At 31.1% G+C, this 25,949-nt stretch overlaps 1 protein-coding gene and 1 long non-coding RNA gene across 4 annotated transcripts; one reads left to right on the plus strand and one right to left on the minus strand.

Moving 5' to 3' along the window:
• Positions 1-10,180: 10,180 nt before the first annotated feature.
• On the minus strand, positions 10,181-16,460 carry LOC130817950 (F-box protein At2g32560-like). The gene is made up of 5 exons (XM_057683937.1): positions 15,518-16,460; positions 15,048-15,127; positions 14,613-14,791; positions 13,422-13,496; positions 10,181-10,989 (listed from the first exon to the last, which is right to left on the minus strand). The coding sequence occupies exons 1-5, from the start codon at positions 16,187-16,189 to the stop codon at positions 10,802-10,804; spliced, it is 1,194 nt and encodes a 397-aa protein (XP_057539920.1). The 5' UTR covers positions 16,190-16,460; the 3' UTR covers positions 10,181-10,801.
• Positions 16,461-20,949: 4,489 nt separating this feature from the next.
• LOC130817998 (uncharacterized) lies at positions 20,950-25,350 on the plus strand. Of its 3 annotated transcripts, none has more exons than XR_009043904.1 (3): positions 20,950-21,318; positions 23,381-23,580; positions 23,762-25,346. It is a non-coding gene; the product is annotated as an uncharacterized LOC130817998 (long non-coding RNA). The 3 variants fall into 3 exon arrangements; XR_009043906.1 differs by adding an exon at positions 22,946-23,239 and having other exon boundaries at positions 20,970-21,318; positions 23,381-25,350; XR_009043905.1 differs by having other exon boundaries at positions 20,970-21,318; positions 23,381-24,356; positions 24,932-25,348.
• Positions 25,351-25,949: the final 599 nt, after the last annotated feature.

Consider the following 25,949-nt stretch of genomic DNA (forward strand, 5'->3'; position numbering starts at 1 on the left):
AATTTGGTACCTAAGGTTATTGACGCGTTCCGAACGCAACGGCGAAGTCGGATTTTTCATTTGAATTTTCTAAACTGCCCAAATCGATCATTTAAGTTTCTGGTTAAAATTTAAAATTAGGAACTTTTGGGAATTTGATGAAAACATTTAAAATTATCAAATCCTAGTAATATTTTAGTAGTATGGAGTGGATTAAAGGTATGAACACGTTCTAATACGTGATTGTTTTGTGTGTGTGTGTTATTTAGGACCTCGATTCATAAGAGGGCGAAATTTCTATCGTGATTAAACATCTTTTGGTTGCAGCGCTTAAAGGTACACGCTTAGACTATACTGTTTATGTGGTTTTGCAAGTGGTGTTGTTTCATTTCTAATCGAGATATTGTAAATCACATAAGGATTAGACACTTCAAATAATTTGAAAGAAATTAATTGGAAATTGAGAATTTATGTGTTTGTCACCCAAAGGGGTTGACGTTTGGTTGTATTATGTTACCCAAAGGGGTTAACTTATTGGTTTGGATTATTACAATTATTGTTCCCATGGCAGTTTTGGATCATTACGGTCACCATAGGGGTATGCATACTTTTGCCTTTGACGACCCCAACAGGACGAGCAACGTCTTACGTCGGTGGTTGCCTTGGGATTAGCTCTCCCAAGTGTATTCCTTCAAAAGATTTGGATTTATACTTGAACGACCCGAATAGGACGGGCAACGTTACAAGTTGGGATTAACTAATAACGAATGTATTAGAGCCTATGCATGCTAGGATAAACACATTGCTTGTATTCAACCTGATTGATATTTGTATGAAGTCTCTGACGTGTATTGGTTTGTTTCTTTAAAACCTACTGTGTGTTGTCACACGACGACTAGTAGGTTGATTGCAGGTGGGGACTGGAGTGAGGTCTCGACTTAGAAACTGTAATCATCAAGACTATGCTTTTACCTTTTTGTATTTGGATTATGATTAGAAAGAAACTCCAAACTTATGTAACATGTGATAGTGTAGTTTTCTTTTCGCTTCCGCTTATTTCAATTAGTTTGTCTAGAGGTCTTTAGGCTCTCGAGTTGTACGTAAGAGCTTCCGCTGACTTATTTTTCTCTCACGCAGGTGCTGTTTTCCGTTTTAGTTATATTTCTTTATCGAAGGAACGTTGACGATCCTAGAGGAGATCTTTTCTCTAGAGCCCAAGGAGTGGACCGGAATTTGTATTTTCATATGAATTTCCGAGTCACTTAAACCGGGCCGTTACATATATTATTTACGCTGGTTTGGGAATGGTACTGTTTCAATGTTTTACCCTAGAATGATGCACGGGATCTTTAGATATGCATATGACACTAGTATTATCACAATAAATAGGAACACGATCAAACTTAATACCAAAGTCTCTTAGCTGTTGTTTGATCCAAAGCATTTGAGAACAGCAAGTTGTTGCTGCTATATATTTTGCTTCAGCGGTGGATAATGCAACACTGTTTTGTTTCTTAGAACACCAAGACACTAAACAAGAGCCAAAGAATTGTACCATACTTGAGGTGCTTTCTCTGTTTACAAGATCTCATGCACATAGTCTGCATCACTATAAAACCCTTTACAACGATTCTTGTTACTACAATTCTCTCTAAAATCCCTTATAAAGGCCAAATTCCTAAGGATAAAATTAATGAGTTGCATAAGAAAATATTTTAAGTTAATTGGCAATTTTGGAGCAAAAATATTTCTTGTTAATATTTCAATCTCACGTATGGACACACACAAAAACAACCAGTTAAAAAATCACTCCTTTTATATAGGAGCTTTACGTAGCTATGTGAAAGAAAAAACTACTCACTAAATCCTTAATCCTAAAATCAAGGAGAAGTAAGTGGAACTTGATATGCAAGAAATAAAGCCACTGTTTCTCTTTCTAAAATTAGGAGAAAAATTAGGAGAAGTTTTCTCCACCTTTAAAGAAAAAGTATTTGTTATCTTTTAAAAGTAGTTATAAAAGATTTTGCCAACTAACTTAGTAAATTAATGATGCAACAAATTAATTTCACCCATACATCAACTAAAAAATCAGAAAAATATTTTCTACAGAATTTTCAGCTGACGTTGATTCTTTTAGACTTGAGTCTTGGGAACAGGGCACTGTCTCTACTCATCGATAAGTATCGTCAGATTATCAACTTAGATTATCAACTTAGGAACAGTAGATCTCCTGTCTACATTTGACATCCTAAGCGATCTTCCTTATCTAACTTCCTTGGATATTTTTGACATGTACAATGCTCATAGACCAAGTCGTAGGCACTATCAACAATACCGAATATCGACCTGCACACAATCTCTAACATACAGTTGTTTGTATTAAGTGTAGTCATCATCAAAACCTAAAAGGGCCAACAATAGGGATTCAGTTTTAATTGGCCCTTGTTCCGACTCGATATGAGGTATTTAATTCGATCTGAAGTCCGATTCAGAGATATATCGAATTTAGATCGAAGTGAAAAATCTGATACTCCGACCCGACTTTGACAGACTCGAATCGACCCAACTCCGAATTCGAATTTAAGTCAATTTTTAATTTGAACAAATTTGATCTTGTTAATAATAAAATGGTAATAAGTTTATTCAAAACAAATTTGCAAACTTGAAATATGAGTCGTAGATTGAATGTCAAATTCAACTAAAAAGTCTAAGTTCGATATGCGTTTCATATTAAGTCGAGTTCACAACACTAATGTTTTAATAACTATTAATAATATAATATATACTTAAAGTTTTAAATGCAGTATTTTTTTTTCTAAATTGAATATTAAAAGAGAGATCAAGCGAATTATAGCCAAGGTTGCTAAAAGCGTAAATTTAACTTAAATCGAAAGTAACTCTCAGAATTGGAACGTAGAATTAAATCGAAGAATTGAATGATTCAAGAATTTTCCAAAAATAAGTTATAATTGCTTAAATATATTGTTTGGTCATTTTTATTGTAAAGGAAAACTTAAAATCCATTTAATATTTTGAAAACTTTGTTATTATTCAAAAAAAAAACATTTATACTTCTTATTTATTTTCTTTTTTCTCTTATTTTTATAAATTGATAAACATAAAAAGATATACACCGATAACAATGATCCTTAGTAAAGAAAATACAACTGACATAAGCAACTCAAAAAAATGATGAGTTGTCAGATAATGTCATTGAATAAGAATGATTATAGAAATTTTAAATGTTAATAATGATTATAAGATCATTAATTTAACCATCATAAAAAACTTTAGTTGGGACTATAACATATACTATTAAAATTTGAAAAACAATGTAATAAATAGTAGTATGTAATAAAGATGCACAATTTATTATCTTTCATATTTGATTTACAAAGCACCATTGATCTATATTGATTTAAGATAACATTCATTCATGTACAAATTAATTATATTATTTTTAAATATACTTTTAAAAAAAAGTTCACCAAATTGCTAATTATATTATAGACATAATTTTAAACGGCTCACTGCTTTATCATTATTATAATGATAACTATAAAAAAATAGTTTACATTTTAATTTTCGTGAATGTGATAAAATGTGTATTAAGAAATAATTAGAATTAATGTAATATTATGCTGGGACTTATTAAATTTATTTGTTTTTTACATTAAAATAAAAGAAAATCGTGTATTGCACAGAGATTATCTAGTTGCTATAATATTTTGTTAAATTAGGCTGGACTTATTGTGAATGCCAGCATATTAACGGGGGGACACAAGTACACACACTTCATAAGCCAAGGAGATATATACCATCCCAAAACCATATGGCAAAGGGAAGAAGGTCTCTAATAGCTTATAAAGCGTGCACACCATTTTCAATTTATCGATGTGGGATAACTCATTAATAACTTTCCTCAAACTATTTCAATTTGATCACTTTGTAATCAACTTGCTAATCTTTCATGTTTTGTCTTAAACTTGAATAACGTAGTTAGAAACTTGAGATGCCTAGGGGTTGTATATTATATACGAGTGACTATCGTAAACATCAACTACATCTTGTATTGTAAATGTACATGGCCATATACGATGGTAGTTTAATCATACATTAACATGTGAATAGTATGATCCTCTTAATAGGGAAGTGCTAGATATTTGACTTCAATAATGTCTTCTAACATTCCATAAAAGTCTATTTCATCTTGACTGTTATGTCAAATTCATGCACATACCATTGTTGTCAATAGATTTTTTTAGGGGAATGAGATAGTGTAGAATCTATAACCATTCGTGTAACAAATACCATATGGACGCGTGTGCTTCATTGGTCTTTCTACAACTTGTTTTAATATTTCACTTCGTATTATTTAGAAATCCGTCTATAGCCTGCACAAATATGATCTTAGTATAGATTTTTATATATATAATTAAAAATAATAATTAATGTACTTACAATCTTTTGAAATCATTGTGCATATTGGTCTTATATATACCCCCATGATAATTTGATCTTGTGTTCAAATGTGGTTCATACTTTTTGACTAGGAACAAAAATTGGTCATAAAAATGATTGACCTTTGAACAATTCCGCAAAATATATGTATGAGAATTATGAGGTCACTTTCATCTATTATATTTTTTTTTTCCTTTCTGTAAAATCTGATTGAATATGTGAATATGGACAAAATACTTAACCTATCGTTTTAAAAGCACCTGTCATCATTTCTAGGAAGATCCTTAACTCTAGATTGAACGTTTGGTTCAAGAAATGCAAAATAGATTGTTATGTTTTCTTTAAAAGATATGCATTACAGAATGACGCGTTAACTTACACCTTATTCATTAAGTTTTAAATGTCAAAGATACCTACAAAGTAGATTGATATACATACAAATGAATACTTATGGACTACAAAACAAAATAATAAATAATTTATTTTAAAATTCACTTCTCAAATGTTTACATCGAATTATATTGTACGGTACTAGCTATTCTAGCCTCATAGATAAAGATGAACATTAAGACTTTCTATGACATCAAAGAATGCTGGAGGAAATATAATCTCTAATTAATATAGAATAATTGGTATGTTTCCATCCAACCTCCACATATCAGTTGCACTTAGTTTTGAGGATGCCAAACTTCTAAAGAACAAACAAATTTCTGTTAGAGCTTCTCACACTTTGGTCCAACTTTAGAATTGTAATAAACATACCTATCGGATTAGTTTTCAACAAACCCCATTTTTAATAAATAATCTCTTACGACTTTCTGAAGCCTCACTCTGCGATTATCACATTGTTTACACGAACATCTTATCTTAAATTTCGAATTATTTTTCTTCAAAAATTATATAATGTCTTCAACCTCTTCCAAATATCTAACATTATAAACTCCTCTTGAATTTTACTTGTACATTTAGCTTTTATCATTAACTAAATTCACTCTACAAACATATTTAACTATTCAAAAATACAAGATAATAAAAATAAATTGATCCAGTCGAAAAGTTATTGACTGAAAAACAATCTGTAAACAGTCGGTGGACAATTTACTTAATTTAGTAAAAATTAGAAATCTTGAATAAAAAATTAAACGATTAAACACATAATACACTAACTGACATAAATTAATATATGCATTATCATACATAAATAACATAAATAAATAATTAAACAAATAAATTAAACATTATTACTTAATTAATATAACATAAATGATGATCTGGTTTGGTTAACGGTTTTGACCAAACTTCGTTCAACCCTATCTATAAACAAAATAGCAACTCTAGTATAAGACTGTATTTCAACAAAATGGATGTAAAGAGTCTTTTCAAAGAAGTAATATGAGTGTTTTAATATTTATAGAGACAATTCAAATATTCAAAATGACGTATTAAACATTTAACAATTAAAGTGTCTTGTATAAGACCGTTTTAAATTTGAATGTTGTGTAAACTAATCAGCAAGGTCTTGCGAGCGACTGTCTCATATCGAGAACAATAGCGCAATCGGCTTAATTATAGTTTTTTCCAATACGAGATCAGTAATTGATTAAGGTCATAATTCATACCTTTACGGCCCATTTAGTTAGTGGTACTAAATGGCAGTAATGGGAATGATTTATAGTGTAAAATTTCATTTAAAGTTCTATATCATTCCCATGGTAAAGAAACTTTGATCACAAAAAAGTTTTTTTGTTTACAAATTTCCATTATCACTTAATACCATCTCTTCCAATGGTAATGTATTGGAATGAGTTTTATGAAGAAAATGAGATGATTGAAGTTGGACAAGCATGGCCATCAAGGTAACCAAGAGATTTTTCAACCAAAATTACACTTATTTATCATTTTCATTACCACCGTTTATCACCACCTACCAAACGGGCCGTTAAAGTCAAAATCGATTTCCTTATAAGTTACAACTAATTATTTGGTTGATCATTTTATATATATAATTGATCCAGGTCTGAATTGATCACTTTAATGTCAAAATTAAATACTTTTAAAAATTTAATTCATTTAAGGTTATAAGCTTGTAAGTAAAAATTGATCACTTTAGTGTCAAAATTGATCACTTTTATATCAAAATTGAAATTTTTTATTGATTGCTTTTAAAAGTTATAACTTATCATTTAATTAATTGATCACTATATATATATATATATATATATATATATATATATATATATATATATATATATATATATATATATATATATATATATATATATATATATATATATATATAATTGATCACTTTAAAGATTGAATTAATCATTTTAAAGTCGAAATGGAAGACTTTAAAATAATTGATCCATTTATGATTATAAACTTGTAAGTAGAAATTTATCACTTTAATGTCAAAATTGAACATTTTAGGTCAAAATTAAACTTTTTTGTTTTAATTGATCTATTTAAGGATTACTTTAAGTTAAATTTGATTATTTTAATGCCAGAATTGATACTTTTAAGGTCACAATTTTATTTTTTATTTTTTTTTTGTAAATTTTGAAATAATTTTTATTTTTCAATTTTTGGCTTTTGGGTCCACCCATATAAACGGTTTCAATATAAGCCTGTGCTCGCAAGTTTTTGAGTAAATTTAGAGGTGTTTATTCTGGTGATCGGGTCGGTTTCGGACGGGTGTCATTCGATTCGGTTGTATTTCGGATCGGTTATATTTCGGAATGGTGTTGCGACGGGTCATACTCGGGTCGGGTCGGTTAGTCACGGTTCGGTTGAAGATCGGTTATTCGAACTATCGGGTTAGCATCAGGTCGGTGTCGGTTAAAGTTTGTGTCGAGTTTCAATCGGTCTCGGGTTGTCATCGGTTAATAATTGCTTCGGTTTTACAAGGTACAGATCGGGTTCGGGTATTTTCAAGTAGAATTCGGCTACGAATTGCGAATTACTAATTACTATTGATCGAGTCAGTATCAAATTAAGTTGTTAGTCATTTTTTAATTGATGATAAGGTTCTTTTACTTAAAGCAAAATAGTGAAAATGCAAATCAATTAGTGATCATTATTACATTGTTACTTTTACTTGTTTGACCGGAAATTAAAAGTAGTTAAATAAACATTGACCATTGATTATTAACTCTAAATATATGAAACCATGTATTTATAAAATTTATTTTATTAACATATTTATGACTTTATTAGAATAACTAATAAGAGGATTGAATATGAGTCGATCATACTTCTATATAAAAAAATTGGTTCAGGTTTACAGCAGTTCGATCTAAACTTCGTTCGGTTTTTAAGTCGGTTTTAGCCGGATCAAGATCGGTTTTGAGCATGATTCGGGTCGGATATGACTCGGGTCGGTCATTATTAGGTTCGGCTAATCTCGGTTAACGGTCATGTATCGGTTAGAAAAATCGGTTACAGCTTGGATTCAGTTTTCCCATTTTCGGTTGTCAACCGGTTCGAGTATAGCTTCGAGTCGGGTAATGTCAGTTCGATAAACCTAAAAAAGGAACAGTTACTTTCGGTTTCGGATCGGATTTTCGGGTCTGGTCACTTTTGAACAGCTCTAAGTAAACTAATACACAAATTCTTGTTAGAGACAGTCTCTTTGAGAGACAATCTCTAATTTGGCTAACCCATTATATATTTTTTAAAATATTGTAAGTAGGCATAAAGAATGATGTAAGTAAACATTTAAGATATTAAAAGTAGGCATTAAGGATACGGTAAGTAAGCATTAAAGATAATGCAAGCAGGCGTTAAGAATACCGTAAACTAGCATTAATCTTTAATGGGTTGAGCTTGAGATACATCTCTCAGAAAGACGATCTCTCAAGAGACTAGCTGAAACTAATATATAGAGGATGATATTATAGGCTGGAATGAGAAGAAGGCCTTTCACCATTTTGGAAGGGCCAATGGGTCAGTAGGATAAATACTCTCATACAAAATCTATAAAGACTACTAATGAAGAAACGAGACTGACACATGTCAGACTCTCATTCAATATTTTCCCGCTCAATTATGTTGACGTGCAGCTTATTATTTTTTTCTAATATGATTCCTATATTATTTCGAAACTTAAATGTGACTCAAATGTTAATCAATAACATTTTTCAATATGATTTCCAATATTTTTTTCAAAATAAAAGAAAATAATATTTTAATGTAACAAAATTATTTTCCAAATTTGTTTAATAGGTGTAGAATAATATTGTTTCTAAATTTATTGACCAGTGTAAATTTTTGAATAATATTGTGAAATTTATAAATACTAAACTTAGCCTTTTCACACCTTTATACATACTAACTCAACTTTACTCCTATAAAAATTTAAAAAACACTATACTTTTTTACTTCACATGTGGTCCCATTTGACCACCTAAAAAATAGTGAAAAGACAAATTTAAAAAACACTATACTTTAGTGCATAATTTTATGATTATGTTTTATATATTAATATATTAATAATATGAATCTCAATTTAATAGTAATACTTCTACACTTTTTAAAACAAATCGATTTGTAGTTTAAATATACTTAAGAAATTAAAAGTCATATAATAACTTAATTACACATATAAGATTACTAATTTTGTATTCAAATGATTCATAAACCGTGCTTGGCACGGGAATCTATCTAGTAAAATACTATCTCCGAAACTTTAAGTGACTACTTTAAATTATAATTTAGCTCATTAAGATTGTAAGTATACATTAAATCATTTTAATAAAGAGATAATCTTACGGTTTCACCATTTCATTTGAAAATTTGTAAAAATATAATGTTGGTTATATTTTCTATTAATTCGCCAACGGTTTTTGTATTAAAGTCTTAACAAAAATGAGCTAGAGTTTTAGTATTAACCCTTTCGTATTAAATGTATGGTAATGAACAGGAAAATAAAATTTTGTTTGATTTGCTTTAAATGCTACTCTTGTACTTGTCTCTAACATTTACCATAGTTGCTTTTTTATTGTTTCTCAATTGGTCTTAACTTTTATTTTACTCTTAATCTATAAATCAAAACATATTAAGTAGGATTTTATTTAATTCACCACTCATGTTATGTGTTAGGATGTTTTGAGATCTAACCAAACGTTTAGCATAAATTACTGTATGAAAAAGTCTCACCGAGCAACACACTTTATATATGTATTAAATAATTAATCTCATACATATTATAAAAATATAAACTTTTTATTTAAAGTCATAAAAATATAAACTTTTTATTTAAAGTCATCTTCTCGAAGGACGGTCTCTCACTCGAAATTTTGAATACTCTAAAATAGCTTTAAAAACATTGTTGCTACATGTATTGTTAGTGTAAGATACTTCAATCTCTACTTAGGTATCGATTCGTGTTGAATCCTTCGATTCCTACGTACTTTCGACAACATATACTTCTTTCATTCTGAAATACTCGCTACATAGTGATTGATGCTATTCATCGCACAAGCTTAATTTACATATCACGTCTAATGTGTAAAAAAAATATAGTCAATTAGAATCTTATTTGAATTGTCTAATCGTATACTTTCATAATATCAACTTTTTATAATTTTTTAATGTGTATAGTTCAATACATTAAAATAACATATTGAATTGCATAAAAAGTTAAATGTAACAAATATAGTAAAATCGGAGAAAGTAAAAGGGTTAGTAACTTAGCTGAATCATTCATTCTTATGTTAAAGGCTCTATTAAAAGCTTTCAATTTGTATCACTGGAAAAAAATCTATAGTTCATTCACCTCTGTAAAATGTTATATATCATACATCCAATTTGCATTTGGTACAAGTCTAAAATGAATTTAGTCTACAATTTAATGTGAACCCTTCCTTAATCATCCATTCACAAGTCTACACTTTTCAATCTCCGATTCACTTAATTATATTCTCTAACTCACCCTCCTTAAATTCAAAGTTAGTGCACACTATTTAGTGCACAAAAACCATACAGGACCAATTCAAAAATGCAATGTTGCACGGAATAAGCTTCAAAAGGGTGTTCACTCGCAACTCCCGGTCATTCATCCATGAAAAATTTTGGCGTAAAGAGGAAGAAAAAAAGCTAAAAACATAAAATGTATCTCAGTCAAAATGTGTTGTTTGTAAATGGTATTGAAAGAGATATAGAAAGTGATAGCGAGAAATGGTGAAGGAGGATTGGGTGATATCGGAAAATGAAAAAATAGAAAATTTAGCAGAATGACCTGAAATGAAAAATGCCGCAAAATAGATGAAGCCAATAGAGTATATGGTTAGAATAGTTGGTGTGAGCAGGATCAATGATCTACCTATAGGGATACACAATGTGTTCAAATAACTTGTAATATTCACTCCAAGATTTCCTTTGGCCACAAACTCTTCCAAGTAGCAATCTCATCACTCTTATAAAGCTTTCTAATACCTCCATAAAATCCATCACTCTCATTTCCTTCCTCTCTGTGATCCTTCCTATTAATGATTGTCCTCCGCCACCGCGAACCAGTTTTGTACTGATTAAACTCGAGCACAACACTGTCTGATATTGATCAAAGAAAATTGTTAGTTAACTAAATCAAGTATGATAGACCTGAACTTTACACAAGTATTGTTGGAAAGCATGGAGAAGCAAAATCACCAGATAGGATTAAGGTTTTGATATTATTGTTACGTGAAAATGTGTTCTAGACTATAGTCAACACACGCATATGTTATAGAACGGCTCCAAATCAAGGATGGTAAGGGCAAGGTTTCAAAGACTTGGCTATACTACTTAGTCATAGTCATAGTCAACAACTCAGTATTCCGCACAAGACAGGATCTGAAAGGAAGAAGATAGCGAACATATCATATCCGTGCCCCTCCAAAAAAAAATCACGGAAAAAGGCACCCACTACTAAATATATCCAAAAAATCATGCTCATAGGGCCTCTTGGAGTATAGACCATATATATATTATGAAAGAAATTCAGGTGAAATTTTAAAATTAAGGTGTGATTGAAATGGTCCAAATACTCCCAAGTCTACAACTAAGGGTCCAATGAAAATGAATGGTTGTGGAAAGAAGTGCAAGGAGATAAAAAACAAAACAATACAAAACAAAATAAAAGGAGGCAAATGAGTCATAAGTATTAATCAACATGCAACAAACCCACGTCAAAGGATTATTGTTGTGAAATCAACTTAACTAAAAGTTTAAGCTAATGATCGTAAATCCAGATTATATTATATATCAATTACGAGTTGGATATTATTATGTCATTAAAATTTTCTATCAATAATACTTAATGTCGGACCTATGTTATACTTTAGAGTTGTGCAACAGGATGAGATTATGCTAGAGCTAATGAATCACACTCCTAAAGCCATTAATTCGTCATTTGCTGATAATGACCTTAAAATAGCTCAAAATCGAGAACAGCTTCGCTTTTTTATGATTCGTGATTCGCATGAAAATTAGTAAATAATGTGACAGATGTCTAGACTATAAAAATAACTCCATAAAAGAAGTTCAAGCAAAGTTTTGAAGTTGAGATGTGATAGAATGGTCCAAACACACCAACCATGAAAACTTGAAAGAAATTGTGGTAAAAGAATAGCAAAGGAAATAAAAACAAAGGAGACAAATGGGTCATATTGCAAGTTGATTAGAAATCATTATACAGCCACTGCTGTCAAAGTTAAAGAAAAATGAGATTAGCCATAATTACCCAAAGTGGGGATTTGAAGCACAACCAAACAGAACCTTAAGGAAGAGGACAGAAGTTACTTTCAGTCTGTCTGTCCTTAAATAATCTATTTGCAACAAGAGGTGAACCAATGTTGGAGAAAATTAGGACACTTGGACAAGGATATGTCATTGGGACCAATGACTTACATAGCAAAATGACCCATTTACTTGATGATCCATTTGAAAATTAACTAATGTTTTGATGGTGCAACTCATTGCATTTAACACCACTACTCCTTAAATATAGCATCTCCTACTATTCACCACACGCACTCCAACTACAAGATTTTATTATGGGTTTAACAAAAATGGAATCATTTTTTTATTTATTTTATGCAAGTTTTTTTCTTTAAAATTAGTTAGGTTTTTATCAGGTAAAGCTACAGAACTTCACAGATGATGTTTATTAACAGAAGAGTGAATCGAAAACAACTTTTTTGTTATAATTTAAGATTACGTATAATTAACCCCAAATCCCATCTAAATGAGAGTCGGATTAGCGTGATGGAAGTTGTACTATGTCATGGAACTCAAATACATGTTTATATCTTAAACTCGACTAGTTTGATAATTTTGTTTCATAATGATTTATTCATTTAGAACATTTTATATGACACGAGTATTCAAATTAAAAACAAGTCTTGTATGAAACGAACTTAATAGTTAACATATTTTTCTATTTGATTACTTTATGGTTATGAGTGATCAATTTAAAATTGCAGGTGAAGACTTTAAGGTTATAAGTTATCACATTAATAGTAAATATATATTAGACGAACCAATAGAAATGGTCTCATTGTGAGACCGTCTCATTTGAGGAGAATTTGTGAAATTACAAAATTAGTTGAAAATTGAAATAAAGGAATACACAAATTCTTGTGAGAAACGATTTCTTTGAGAGACCATCCTTGATTGGGTCGGTCTATAAAGAAAAATGTAGAATAACACTAGGTATTAAGCTTTAATGAACTGGGTCTGATAAACATCTCTCAAAAAGACGATCTCTCAGGAGACTGAGAGACCGTCTGAAAGGAATAAGTTAGTTAATAGATAGTAGATACCCCATAAAAAACTCACCCTCAAATTGGACTAAAAAGTTGGATGCTTCATGAAATGCTTGCAAGTAAGAGAAAGGCCATACATTTGTTGAGGTTGGAAAAAGGAAAAGAGGGGTGAAATCTCATGCAGATATTCAAAGTTTCACGTTTGTTGCAGTAAGCTTAAAGTAGAGATTCACTCACCGTTGCTAAGACATCGGCAATAATTCTCATTCCCATCACATGACTCCAAGTGGCCAACCACACCATACCACCATCCTGCCATTTATATGCCCAATATTCTGTTTAGCTTTTTAGGGAACACAACTTGTAATTAAAAATTCATAAACCATTTTATCAATGCAAAAAGGCTTAAAATAAGCCCATATAGATGGGTATCAATTGATGATGCTATCAAAGTAATTGAATGTTATGGAGAATTTTTACACTAAACATGCATCATCAACAATTAGCGATAAAGATGGTGACAATAGTTTTTTGTCGCCATCTGGATCGTTTAAAAAGGTGATGATATAGAGCTTTTTATTGTCATTTTTGTCGATAATATGTTTGACGACAAGAATAATGACAAAAATCTCTAGTCGTCATTTTCTTTTTATTTTGTAGTGACTGGTTATTAATATGAATTTGAAAACAGAAAATGGACCTAAATTATATTCTTTTATCAATATCCACTATCCAATAAGAAAGGGCATAATCCTCCTATGGATTTAACATAACATTATTCAATATTAATGATCAAAAAGAGTTTAGCATCTCTCATATTGATAGAATCAATCACCAATAAAAATTTATAAACCCAATACATCAGCCACATACAAATACTCACTAAAATAAAATAACGTGTATTGTTTATATATGTAAAGTTGCACGAAATAACTCTTTGTTAGTGATAACAAAGTCCATATAAAACTTTTGCTCATAATTGAGAGTCATTAGTCTATGAACGTAGGATCATAAAAAAGTAAACCAATTTTTTTTTATTTTTATAAAAATACCACCCTTTTACGAAAGGGAAGGTTTCTACAAGGCAACTACCATATAGAAGTACTAATTAGAATTGCAAACCTATTTATTATTTACAACCATTCAAGAAAGATCTAAGATACCACCAAGTCAAACCAAACTGTATCTAAATCCAGCTGCACAAATTTAACAAATATTGATCACACGGCTACAATAATAACAAAATAAATGAACTATTCTTCTGACGGAACTAGACGACCTCAAAATAAAAAGTTCATATGCTACTAATCTGTATTATTAGACTATTTAACAAAAAGTCTATATGCTACTAATTTGTATTATTGGGCTATTTAACCCACGTAAAAAATATAAGAATTTGTAAAAATAAAAATGGTTTGTGAAACATACCATAGGGAAATTGTTGATTTCTTCTCCATTGAATCTCAATGTGATCTCCAGGGAGTAGATCATTCAAGCAATCAGAGGGATGAAGATGATGCGGGGGAGTATCTATTGGAGCTGCCCTTAGCCTTTCCCATTCAATACCATCCTCCATTGCAACTGCCCTTCTTCCATGAGGAGGATACCTATAATAATACTTTTTTATAAAATATATTTTATTCTTCTATTATTTGTGTACAAATACTAATCCATTATGTATGTAACACACATAATATCATATATTCATAACACAATGATGTAATGAAGTCATACACTTGTGTCAAACTCGACTATTTTTAAAATGTTTTTATTTTTCGCTTAAAGTTTGTATATGGATACTCGACATAAAATTTGAGAAAAAGTTAGATTTAAAAATTTCAAAATTGGTAGTGTGCTTTTTACCTTGCTTGGAAGGTGTCTGTTTGGGGATCATAGCTAAGCTCAGCATCATAGCAAGATAACGTAAAACCAACATGACCATTCTGCAAGAAAATATTGATAAATGTTAGGCGGTGAAGATTCGTTACATAGTCACTCAGTGAGCCTATTCGTGTGCAAACATCCACGTGTCACCTGAGGCTCGGGCCCACAAACCCATGACGGGTTCTGAGTGTTGACATACATCAAATCGGTTTCCTCTCTTCCAAACCTATATGATATCTGATATCAGGAGGATTATCACCCAGCATTATATATAATTCCACGTTTTATTTTTTAGTGATGTGAAATCTTCAACATACGATTGAATTTTTCCAACCATAAACAACCCAATCATGTTTGAATTACCAAAAAACAGGACAAGAAAACAAAATTTCACTCAATGAAAACAATTATTGACCACAAATTAAAGAATAAGTGATTGTAATCTATACCTCACGGTTGTAAACTTGAGCAGGGAAGGAAAATTTGCCAGTTTCAAGAGCTAAATACCAAGACATAAGAGAATCATCAAGGAAGGGAGAATTTGAATCCTTATTGTTACCCTTTTTATCAGATTTTGATGCAAGACATGTAAATGGCCAAATAGAGGGAAAAAAATTGATAAATCCATTTGAATTTTTTACTGTAAAAGAACTTGAATTGTTCTTAGAGGCAATAAACCATTGCCATTCTCTATAAGCTGCAGGACTCAGAATTTTACCCCATTTTCTGTTCATGTGTGTTTCCCAAAAGTAATCACTGATGCATCTTTCTCTCAGTGAGCTACAAACAGCTGCCATACTACACAACCCAGATGGGGAAAGCTTTTCTAGAATGCAATCTAATGCTAATTCTGGCAAATCTAGGACTGTTAATTGGTTATTTTCATGGGAGTTTTCAAATTTGGAAATAGAAATTACTTGTTTTAATGACATTATTAATGGGAAATTGTAAAAACCACTAAAAATCCTCTTTTTTAAAATGGGTTTAAAGGAGAAAGACAATTCTTTCCAGAAGTAAAGAGGTAAGAGTCTCACATCACTAGCCCATGGTGGAAGTGGTTTTAAAGAGAGGGAGTTTAAGAAGAAGAAGAAGGAGAGGCTTGTTACTAAGAAGAAAAACATTTGGAGATTTATATAAATGATGGGTTTAATCTTAATCTAATTCAAGGAAATAAATAAGAAAAGGGTTTCCTATAAGAGAGTAGACAATAGTGGAGAAGCAATTATAAGCAAAGAAAGAAGGTGAGGAAAGGTCTTGCTCTTTTTCTTCCTCAATGAAGAACTCAACCTCAACCTCAACCTCAACCTCAACCTCAACCTCCCACTTTTGTGAGGAAAAAAATTAAAGTATATGGGTTGAATTGGGGAGAGGATCTTCAAGTCTCACCCTTACAACTTACAAGATATGGATTTTTATTGGTTTAATAGTGCCAAGTGCTGCCAACCAAAACCCAAAGGTGGGTCCCAACAACAATTTAGTCCAATGAAAATAAATGGTGTGTTAATAATTATTCTTCATGTACTAAATAAAATATTAACAAAAATTATTATGAGAGACGATCTATTTAAAAGATCATCTCTAATTAGATAAGCTCATAAAAGAAAATATAAAGTAATAGTAGAAATTAAGCTTTAATGGACTGCACCTAAAAGAGATCTTTCAGAGAGACGGTTTCTCAGGAGACAGGTTAAAATACTAAAGGGTGTGTTTGGCTGTTAATTGGAGTTGTTGGTTAAAATTATTGTTTAATTTAATCAGCTGGAAGTATTGTTGATAAGATAATTGTTTAATCTAGTTATTAAAGAGGCTTTAGGTAAAAATTAATTATTGGTTGTTGGCTGCTTATTTGAGAAATAATAAGCAAAAATCCAAAAGTCAAAAACAAATGATAGAACAACTATAAGCAGCTTTTGATTTTAACTTAAAACCTAATTTTTAAGCTTGTTTAAAAATTATTTATCAAAAACTTTTTTAACTATTTAATCAACTAAAAAAACCAAGAGTTAAAATAAAGCAACCGCAAAGCCAAGGAAAAAATTATTTCTCGGATAAAACGGAAAATCATTTAATCCAAATTAATTGTCTAGTTTCTAAAAGGGCCATTTTCTCATACATAAAATAAATATTTGAACATAAATATTTCACCTTTTGACAACCTGTTTTAGAAATTCCATCATTAAGTAGTTTTTTTTTAAATCTAACCTTATAATCGTATTTACTTATAAAGCATTGAAAACTTGTTACCTACACAATAATTCACCTTATGATTATTTTTAAAAAGTTATAATACAAACATGAACTATCCGAAAAAAAAACCAAAAAAAAACCTTTAAATAAATTTAAAACAGCTAAAAAAAATCTTTTTAAAAAGTGAAAGTCCCTCAAACAAGCCACCACCCTATCACCACCATACCTGAACTATGGTAACCACTAGGGACGGCAAGGATAAAATTACATGAACTTCGCACCGCATCTTAGGTATGGCTTTGATTTTAGTGGGTAGTGGGAGATATGATTATGAAAATTCCTACCTATCATGAGTATTAGGTAAGTTGTGGGTATAAAGTTTTACCTGCCTTACATCCACCCGTCCCACCTCATATCCGTCCAGCCTATATTTACAATGTACTAATTTATATCAAATTTGTATATTTGTATTAAAAACTATTGACAAAAAATTAAGAATAGTAATTTTATTTCATTACATTGTATGATTTAAACAAAACTAGATGTATAGTTATTTTTGTAAGAATTTATAAATAATTTAATGTGGACTTAAAGTGAATGTAAGGTGGGTATAAGATGAATAATACCATGATGAGTATACTCCGTTGGCCATAGTGGTTAGAGATGAATTGAAATGCATACCCAAGTGGAGCAAACGTGGGTATGAAATTAAGAACATTAACAATTGAAAACGATTAAAGTTGTGCATTGGGGGATGTGAAAAGTCAAATGGTGCAAAATTTAAATAACGGAGGTAGTATCTTTTTCGGTTCATATGTGGAAAAATAGGCAAATGCTTGTTTCGACTGAATTTTCGAAAGAGTTAACCCATTAGGGTAATCGCTATTTTTTGAAAAAATATCATTATGATAGGTAAAAATGACGTTACAGTGTTAAAACACAAGAGTACTGTTGGTAATTAGGAAAGACAAGAGTGATTGGGGATGGTCAACAAAAGTCTAAGATAATTTGTAATGGTCAAATTTTAACCGGTTTGATTGCATTTTCCCACTAGCATTCATTACCTTTTATCTTTCTCTTCAAATTTTTTTCTTTCTTTTTTTCGTCTTCTTTTTTTATTGTTCTTTCATTTGCTCATATTTACCTCAACATCTTCCTTTACGGTTCCTTTCAACTCAAAAAAAAAAACTATTTATCAGAGTCTATGAAGATGGTTTTACACATCTCACCATGATATACAACTCCATTTTCAAATGTCCTAACATACCAAAACTTCAATGTAATTAAATTACAAAACTTAGCCTAGAAACCTACCAAAATTAAAATTAAAACAATTTTGGGTCAGAAAGATTCACCATTAAAGAAAACATCATCACCATCATCCTACCCAATGTATTCCGCTCATAGAAAAACTATGGACAGGGTCTGAGGAGAGAAGGACGACGGCAACTCATACCCATAAAGGAGAGTTCGGCCAAAGAAGTTCCTTGGCTCGAGAAAGATAAAAGAGACCATTAAAGAAAACAATTAAAACAAATTTAAATTTAAACCCTTGCAAACGAATTTGTGAAAAAATAAGGGGAAAAAGAATGAATTATTACATTCGCGTTGTTGAAGCTTTTAGTGATTTGAATAAGGCACCAAAGAGGGTGAGTGAGAGTAAAAGTCTTAATTACTTAATTGTTTAGAAAACAAAAATATTTTAATATAATAAAGTGATTGCATTAACAGGTTATAGGTAAAAGGGGATCCTGGTGAAAAAATGAGATTAAATTTTGTATTATTTAAAATTAGTCGAAAGTTTGTATTATTATAGAAAAATCGGTAGAAATTCGTATTATTCACAGTAACTTTATTTTTTAATTGTTTAAACGACACCTAGGAAGTACTAAACGTGAGGGAAAATCAGAAAATAGATGTCCAGATGCAGAGCATTTATCTTGACAAAAAAAGTGTGAATTTCAATGCAACAAGAAACATATCTTTTGAAGAACATCAAATCCAAAAAATAAAGTGGCGAAAACAAAAACTCAGATTTGGGTTGCTGAAAATGCTTGCCAAATTAGGTGCACCCAAGACCTAACTTGTATAATAAAATAATTAATAACTAAACAATTTGATGAAGGGTAAAATTTGAAGAAATGGAAAATATCAGGAAGATTGGAATTAGAATGTGGAATAAAATCAAAGTTACACTTGAAGCTTGCATGTGAGAATGGGTTCTTATTAAATTAAAGAGAAATTCAACAAATTAGTTTCGAACTTTGATGAAATGCGAGTGGTAATACTTTTGTAAGATTATTTCATATGATAGCATTTAACTGTCATAGTATTTTCCGTTAAATTCATGTCAATTTTTATTTAATTCACCATCACTAGTAAAAAATGTCTCATTTGTAACTTATATTTATATCTTTGGTTGAAATAAAAGATACAAATAAAGCTATTTGTATGTTGTATTCTAACTACAAATAAAGTATTATTTATATCGTTTGTCAAAACAAACAATACAATTAATTAATGTGTATATGTATTGCTTGTGTACAAAACAATACAAATAAGTTTTATTTGTATCTTTTGTAAGATAAACGGTAAAAAAAAACTTATTTGTATCGTTTGTCTCAAAAATGATACAAAAAATGTCCTGTCTAGTAGAGCTGTTCAAAAGTGACGCGACCCGAAAACCAGAACAGAAACCGAAAAGTAAACCGACCTGAAAATGTGTTCCTTTTTTTAGATTTATCGAACCGACAGTACCCCAAACCGGTTGTCAACCAAAAATGTGAAAGTTGAACCCCAGTTGTAACCGATTTTTGTAACCGACACATAACCGTTAATCGAGATTACCCAAACCTAATGATGACCTACCGAGTCATATCTGACCCGAATCATGCTCGAAACCGAACTCGATCTGGCTAAAATCGACTTAATCCGAACGAATTTTAGATCGAACTGCTGTAAACTTGAACCAATTGTTAACATAGAAGTATGATAAACTCATATTCAATCATCTCATTAATTAATCTAATAAAGTGATGGATATTTTTATAAATTAAAAATTTTATAAATACACGGTTTCATATATTTAGAGTTAATAATCAATGGTCAATTTATTTAACTACTTTTAATCGAATTAGATGAAAATTGATAGAACTTTATAATTTTAATTTCCGGTCAAATAAGTAAAAGTAACAAAGTAACAATGATCACTAATTGATTTGCATTTTAACAATTTTGCTTTAAGTAAAAGGAGTATTATCATCAATTAAAAAATGACTAACAACTTAATCTGATATTGACTCGATCAATAGTAATTAGTAATACGTAGCCAAATTCTATTTAAAAAAACCCAAACCCGATTTGTACCGCTAAAATCGAACCAATTATTAACCGATGACAACCTTAGACTGATTGACACTCAACACGAACTTCAACCGACACCGAACTGATGCTAACCCGATAGCTCGAATAACCGATCTTCAACTGTACCGTGACTAACCGACCCGACCCGAGTATGACTCGTCGTAACACGTAGCCGAAAAATAATTGATCCAAAATACAACCAAACTAAATGACACTTATCCGAAACCGTCCGATCATCTAAATTTAGGTGTTTTTCATTATTCAAACACGCGCGACAATTAAAACTTTCCTTATAATTGTTGATGCCTTCTCAAATTTCTTCTCAATTTACTGTCATTCATTTTGCGCGCATTTTTTTTTGGCCATAATTCTATTTTCTTTTTTTAAATGTCATCTACCAACTTATTTTCTATCTTCCTCTTAACCGCCCATTTCTATCATCCACCAGTTTATCACATCCTCCAACTCAAATGGGTGCATTCTCAGTGACGGTGAGGGTACAAACTTAGTTTCTCTCTTCTTAATGTTCAATTCCACCATTGATGCGTTCTCATCAAAACTTCAATTTATTGCTGCTGCTACGTGAATTTTGCAGCTTAATTTGTACTTATTGTTGCTGTCTGCTACGCTTTCATCGTGGTTTTCTCCTTAAAAGTTTAATTCCTCCATTGACGCCCAATACAGTGCCCTAATTTTAAAGGTATATCCTTTCTCATAACTATAATTTCTTTTGATTGGTTTGTTCTAATTGGCAATTATTCGGATTTCTTGTTTTTAGTTGTTTATAAAATTGCAATTCTAGAGTTTGTTTGGGTTTTCAACCTAATTTAGTTGTGGTTGAAGATGGTAAATGAAAACGACGATGTATTAGAGTTCGAACAACGTGTTTCAAACTCCAATATTGCCAAGATCGAGTGTGTTTCTGTGACAAACAAATTACGCTATCAATAGTATCGATGTTTGTAGGAGAAAATAAAGCAATAAAACGACACAAAGATTTAACGAGGTTCACCCAAATAAGGCTACGTCCTCCGGTGTGTAGTATCTCTTAATTATCAAAGGAGTTCAAAGAACTCTCAAATATGGAGATAGAGAATTACAATAGAGAAGAGATATAGGCTAGCGTTTGGCTTGGGGTGTATTTTGTGGATGATTTCACCAATTACAATGTGAATGAGAGCTCTCTATTTATAGGAGAGATCACACTAAGTAATATTAAATACATTAAAGCTATGATTAAGTGATAATGAAACATCCCTAAGTATATGAAGAGTCAAAATCAGCATTCTAGGAGCTTCAGAGACATCGCTCGATCAAAGCAGGGGCTCGCTCGGTCGAGCGGGATACAGGAAGTGTCTGTCTGCATTCTGCCTGCTCGCTCGACCCATCCTGAAGCTCGCTCGGTCGAGCGAGCTGGTCGAGCGGCCCTTCAGAAGGCTTCTGTCAGTAGTTGCTCGACCTTACATTGTAGAGCATCTTGAACTAAACCTTTGCACTTCTTCATTAAGTCCCATAACTCCCTTGATTAACTCATACTTCATTACCTCATTAATCCATACTTTAATTATCATCATAAACCACAATAATCAACTTAATACACCCACATTAACACATTCATGGGATTCCATCCCAAAGGTCACACATGAATGCACCTCATCAAATGTGCACTCAAGTCACACTAATCACAACAGTAAAAATGACGAATGTTTTGAGTTTTTTTTTTTTATTTTCATATTTCAGTAGATGTTTAAGTCTGTTTGCTGTTTCTATCAATTGAAATTCATGTTTCTTGTATCGATACTTGGTTAAGGTCTCATGAGAATTGCGCTCTTTGTCGTGCCTCTATTGTGAACGAGAATTGCCTGTTTTAGGGGGGGGGGGGGGGGGGGGGGGATCATTTAGGGGAATTGCCTGTTAGAGGATGTGAAGATAGCTTAGATTCTGAAGAAGAATTATGAGCTTCGTATATTTAGTGATTTGGTTAAGATTCATCGATTTTGAGGGTTGGAGGAAGGCTTAGAGTCGGTTCAAAGGTCTGTTTCATTTGATGCTGTTGCAGTTTCAGCAATTTGTGGTGCTGAAGTTGGTTCTAGAGATGGGAGTTCCTCAAGTGACGGGTGTTCTAGGGTGGTTTTGATGGAGAAGAATGTTGATTTAGAAGAAGGGTTAGTAAAAGGGGATCAATTTTATTGATCAAGAGTTCTTCCATTGGACGTTCATTGCAAAAACTTTCAGTTCCTATGAAAATATCATTGCCTGCAAGTAGCAAGTTCTTTTCTTTGCGAAGAACAAAAAGCCTAATCTCAATTTTTCCTTTGTAAATACAGATCTTGGATTGGTTTTCTTGCTAATAGTATGGCATTATTTCATCATAGTCTATTTGTAAATAGTAATGTTGCGACACATTGGTGGATGGTTCAATTCAGTACGTACTCATAGGAATGCATTGATTCTCAATCCCATCGGTTAGTTACATGTTACAGATTGCTGCTCTATTGCATAATTCCATTGGACCATATACATGTAATGCTAAAATAAATGTAATATGATAGATTTGTATGACAGTCCAATCCGCTTCTATATGCTGTTGAGTGCCTCTACAGCTCACTGCACTCAATAAGGTATAAGAATTTTTCATGGCATTAAGGCCTTCAGCTGAAGTTTGTCGATATTACCATTGATATTATGCATTATTCTATTATTATTAAGTATTCATATTTCTTCATTGACTTGTTTTGATTTAGCTTCTTTACATGGTTTAGGTTTATACTTGGTTAAGCAATCATTGGGCAGGTTACATATCCAAATATGATGGAACTTTTTGAGAGCCTAGGCATTGAAATGGAGATTGGGAAAATCGAACTGGTCTAAGTGGCTTGGTTGCACAAAAAAGCAATGCAATTAATCCTTACTTTTGGAAGATGATCCAAGAGATGCTCAAGTTCAAAACTGAAGTCATTATGTTAGACTTTTTGATTCTTACCTTTTCATTCTATGTTTTAACTCCTATATGTTGGGTATTATTCCTTTTTATACCTAAAGAACCTTTTAAAACTGAAGTCATTATGTAAGACTTAATTGAAATAATCAAGTTCGATGAATTTAAATATTGTTGAGTTGAATGTTTTAATCGTTTTCTACAGGTTGAAATAGCCAAATCTACGAGAAAGGTGGTGCTGCTCTCTTAGTGTTCTGACAGTTGAGAAATTTTTTCAAGTAATGACATCATTTTCAATTCAATCTCCAGGTTTTCTTCTGCTTATTTTGCATCTCTATAGCATAATATCTGAAATTTTACTATGTTTATTGGAGATATGTTTGTCTACTGTCAGGATTGTGCATCATTCTAAGAAGAAATCAGGTAGGGCAAACTTGTACTTGAGAATTTGGTTTTGATATTGTCTACATTTGCCATCGTTTTTGCCTTATCAAACCTCATAATGCTTCATTTCTTATTAGACTTGTATGTTGTATGCTTCAAATCTTTAGTGGTCAATTTTAATCTTTGATGTTAAAAAAAAGGCGGAATGACATTTCAAAGATCCATGAGGAATGAAATTTTGATCATCATTTTTTCCTTAGGTTTTACAAATTGTAATGCTGTTGACAATATAAAATATACTCAAATTTGATCATCATTTTTTTTTCATTTTTTTTGGCAATCTGTTCTGAATTTTTGAAAGAGTGCACACTAGTTGAAAAATGTACATTTGTATCCCTGGAAATCACATAATGGAGGTATCAGCTTGCTTCTCTCTATTACTAATCCAATAAATACTGCTAATTACTATGTGTTGATTATGTTCTGATTTTGGTCCCTAATAAAATATTTTGTGGACGTTTAACTGAGTTGATCTAAACCATCAAACCCTGCGAATTAAGTAGATGCAATTGCTTGAAGATTTTTCCTACTGAATTGATCTAACCCATCAAACCCTGTACTAAACATGCTCAACTACGCTACACCTAATCATTTACTGATCCTCTAGAATCTCAGCCTGACTTGTACTCAAGTACTAATCTGATCTAGATGATCAGACCCGTGTATGCACAACTGATCTGGTGTAAAACCCATCAGACATGACCTTCTTTTAAACTTACCTACATAACCGCACTCTCTAGCACTAGTTGTACCTTTGATGACTGGCATTGAAGAGATTATTTATGATTATTCTGTCAGAATTTTTATCGCTTGATGATTTTTGTAGCTATATATTAATGATCTTTTTGAGGCTAATGTGAGCTTTTATGCAATATTATATTTTTGTTCTGGAGTATTCTACATGAACTTATCTAGTCGTGTACAATTTCAGGTTGTAAGGCACATATGACATCTTGCAAAACATCCTAGAAGAAAAATTCAGGGTTTTGTTGCTGCTAATTTGATTGAAACTTGGAAAAACATTATAATTGCGGGAACAGTACAGAAGAAACTTGTTCAATTTAAGAAAGTCGAGCGTGTAAATGTTCGACTTATCTAGGATAGTTGATCAATACTGTAGATCTTAGTTGGCTTTGGTCTTTATTTAGCTGGTGCTGCAGTTGTTTTGTGCTCCTGTTGATTCCGGGTGGTCTTAGTTGCGGTGTAGTGTTAGTGTTTGTGATTGGTTTGTGCAATTTTTCTTGTTATCCTTTTGCCAAGAGTTGTATAGCTTTATAAAAGATATACTTTTGTTAATCTATTATATTTAATAAAATTAGAAATTTTTGTTTATTCTACTTAGTTTTATTTATTATTTATTATTTAATCTATATCATTAAAAATAATATTAACAAATTTATTATTTGTATAGTTACTATTATTGAAAAAAATACTATTTGAATTGTTTGTTTCAAACAAACGATACAAATCCATTATTTGTATCGTTTGTTTCAAACAAAAGATACGAATAACTATTATTTGTACCTTTTTTTTGAAACAAACGATACAAATATATTTGTATCGTTTGTTTGAATAAAAAATACAAATAACTGTTATTTGTATTTTTGGTTTTCAAATGATACAAATAATGTGTTATTTGTAACCCTCTTATTAGTAACTCTCAATATGAAATACAAATAAGCTTAAAAACAAGATACAAATAAGGATTTTTTTTTACTAGTGCATTTTGATGTTTTTACCTTTATTATGTGTTAGTTGTTCTCTTTATAATTTGTCCTAAATCATTTTTATGCTCTTAAATACGCTCTTAAATGTTGTAACAGTTTTATTTTCATAATACTTAATTCACCTTTTTGTCATTTAATGAAAACAAAATTATTATAACATTTTAGAGCGTTGATTAATTAAACGGTGAATTAAACGTCAAAATGGTGAATTAAACATTTGAG

Source organism: Amaranthus tricolor, chromosome 7 (assembly GCF_026212465.1).
Source record: "Amaranthus tricolor cultivar Red isolate AtriRed21 chromosome 7, ASM2621246v1, whole genome shotgun sequence".
Lineage (NCBI taxonomy): Eukaryota > Viridiplantae > Streptophyta > Magnoliopsida > Caryophyllales > Amaranthaceae > Amaranthus > Amaranthus tricolor.

Excerpts from the sequence above, each read along its gene's own strand:
- LOC130817950 (XM_057683937.1), bottom strand. The coding sequence starts at position 16,189 with ATGTTTTTCTTCTTAGTAACAAGCCTCTCCTTCTTCTTCTTCTTAAAC. Across the intron at positions 15,128-15,517 it reads CTCAAGTTTACAACCGTGAG|AATGGTCATGTTGGTTTTAC; the intron begins GTATAGATTACA and ends ATTTTCTTGCAG. Across the intron at positions 14,792-15,047 it reads ACAGACACCTTCCAAGCAAG|GTATCCTCCTCATGGAAGAA; the intron begins GTAAAAAGCACA and ends GTATTATTATAG.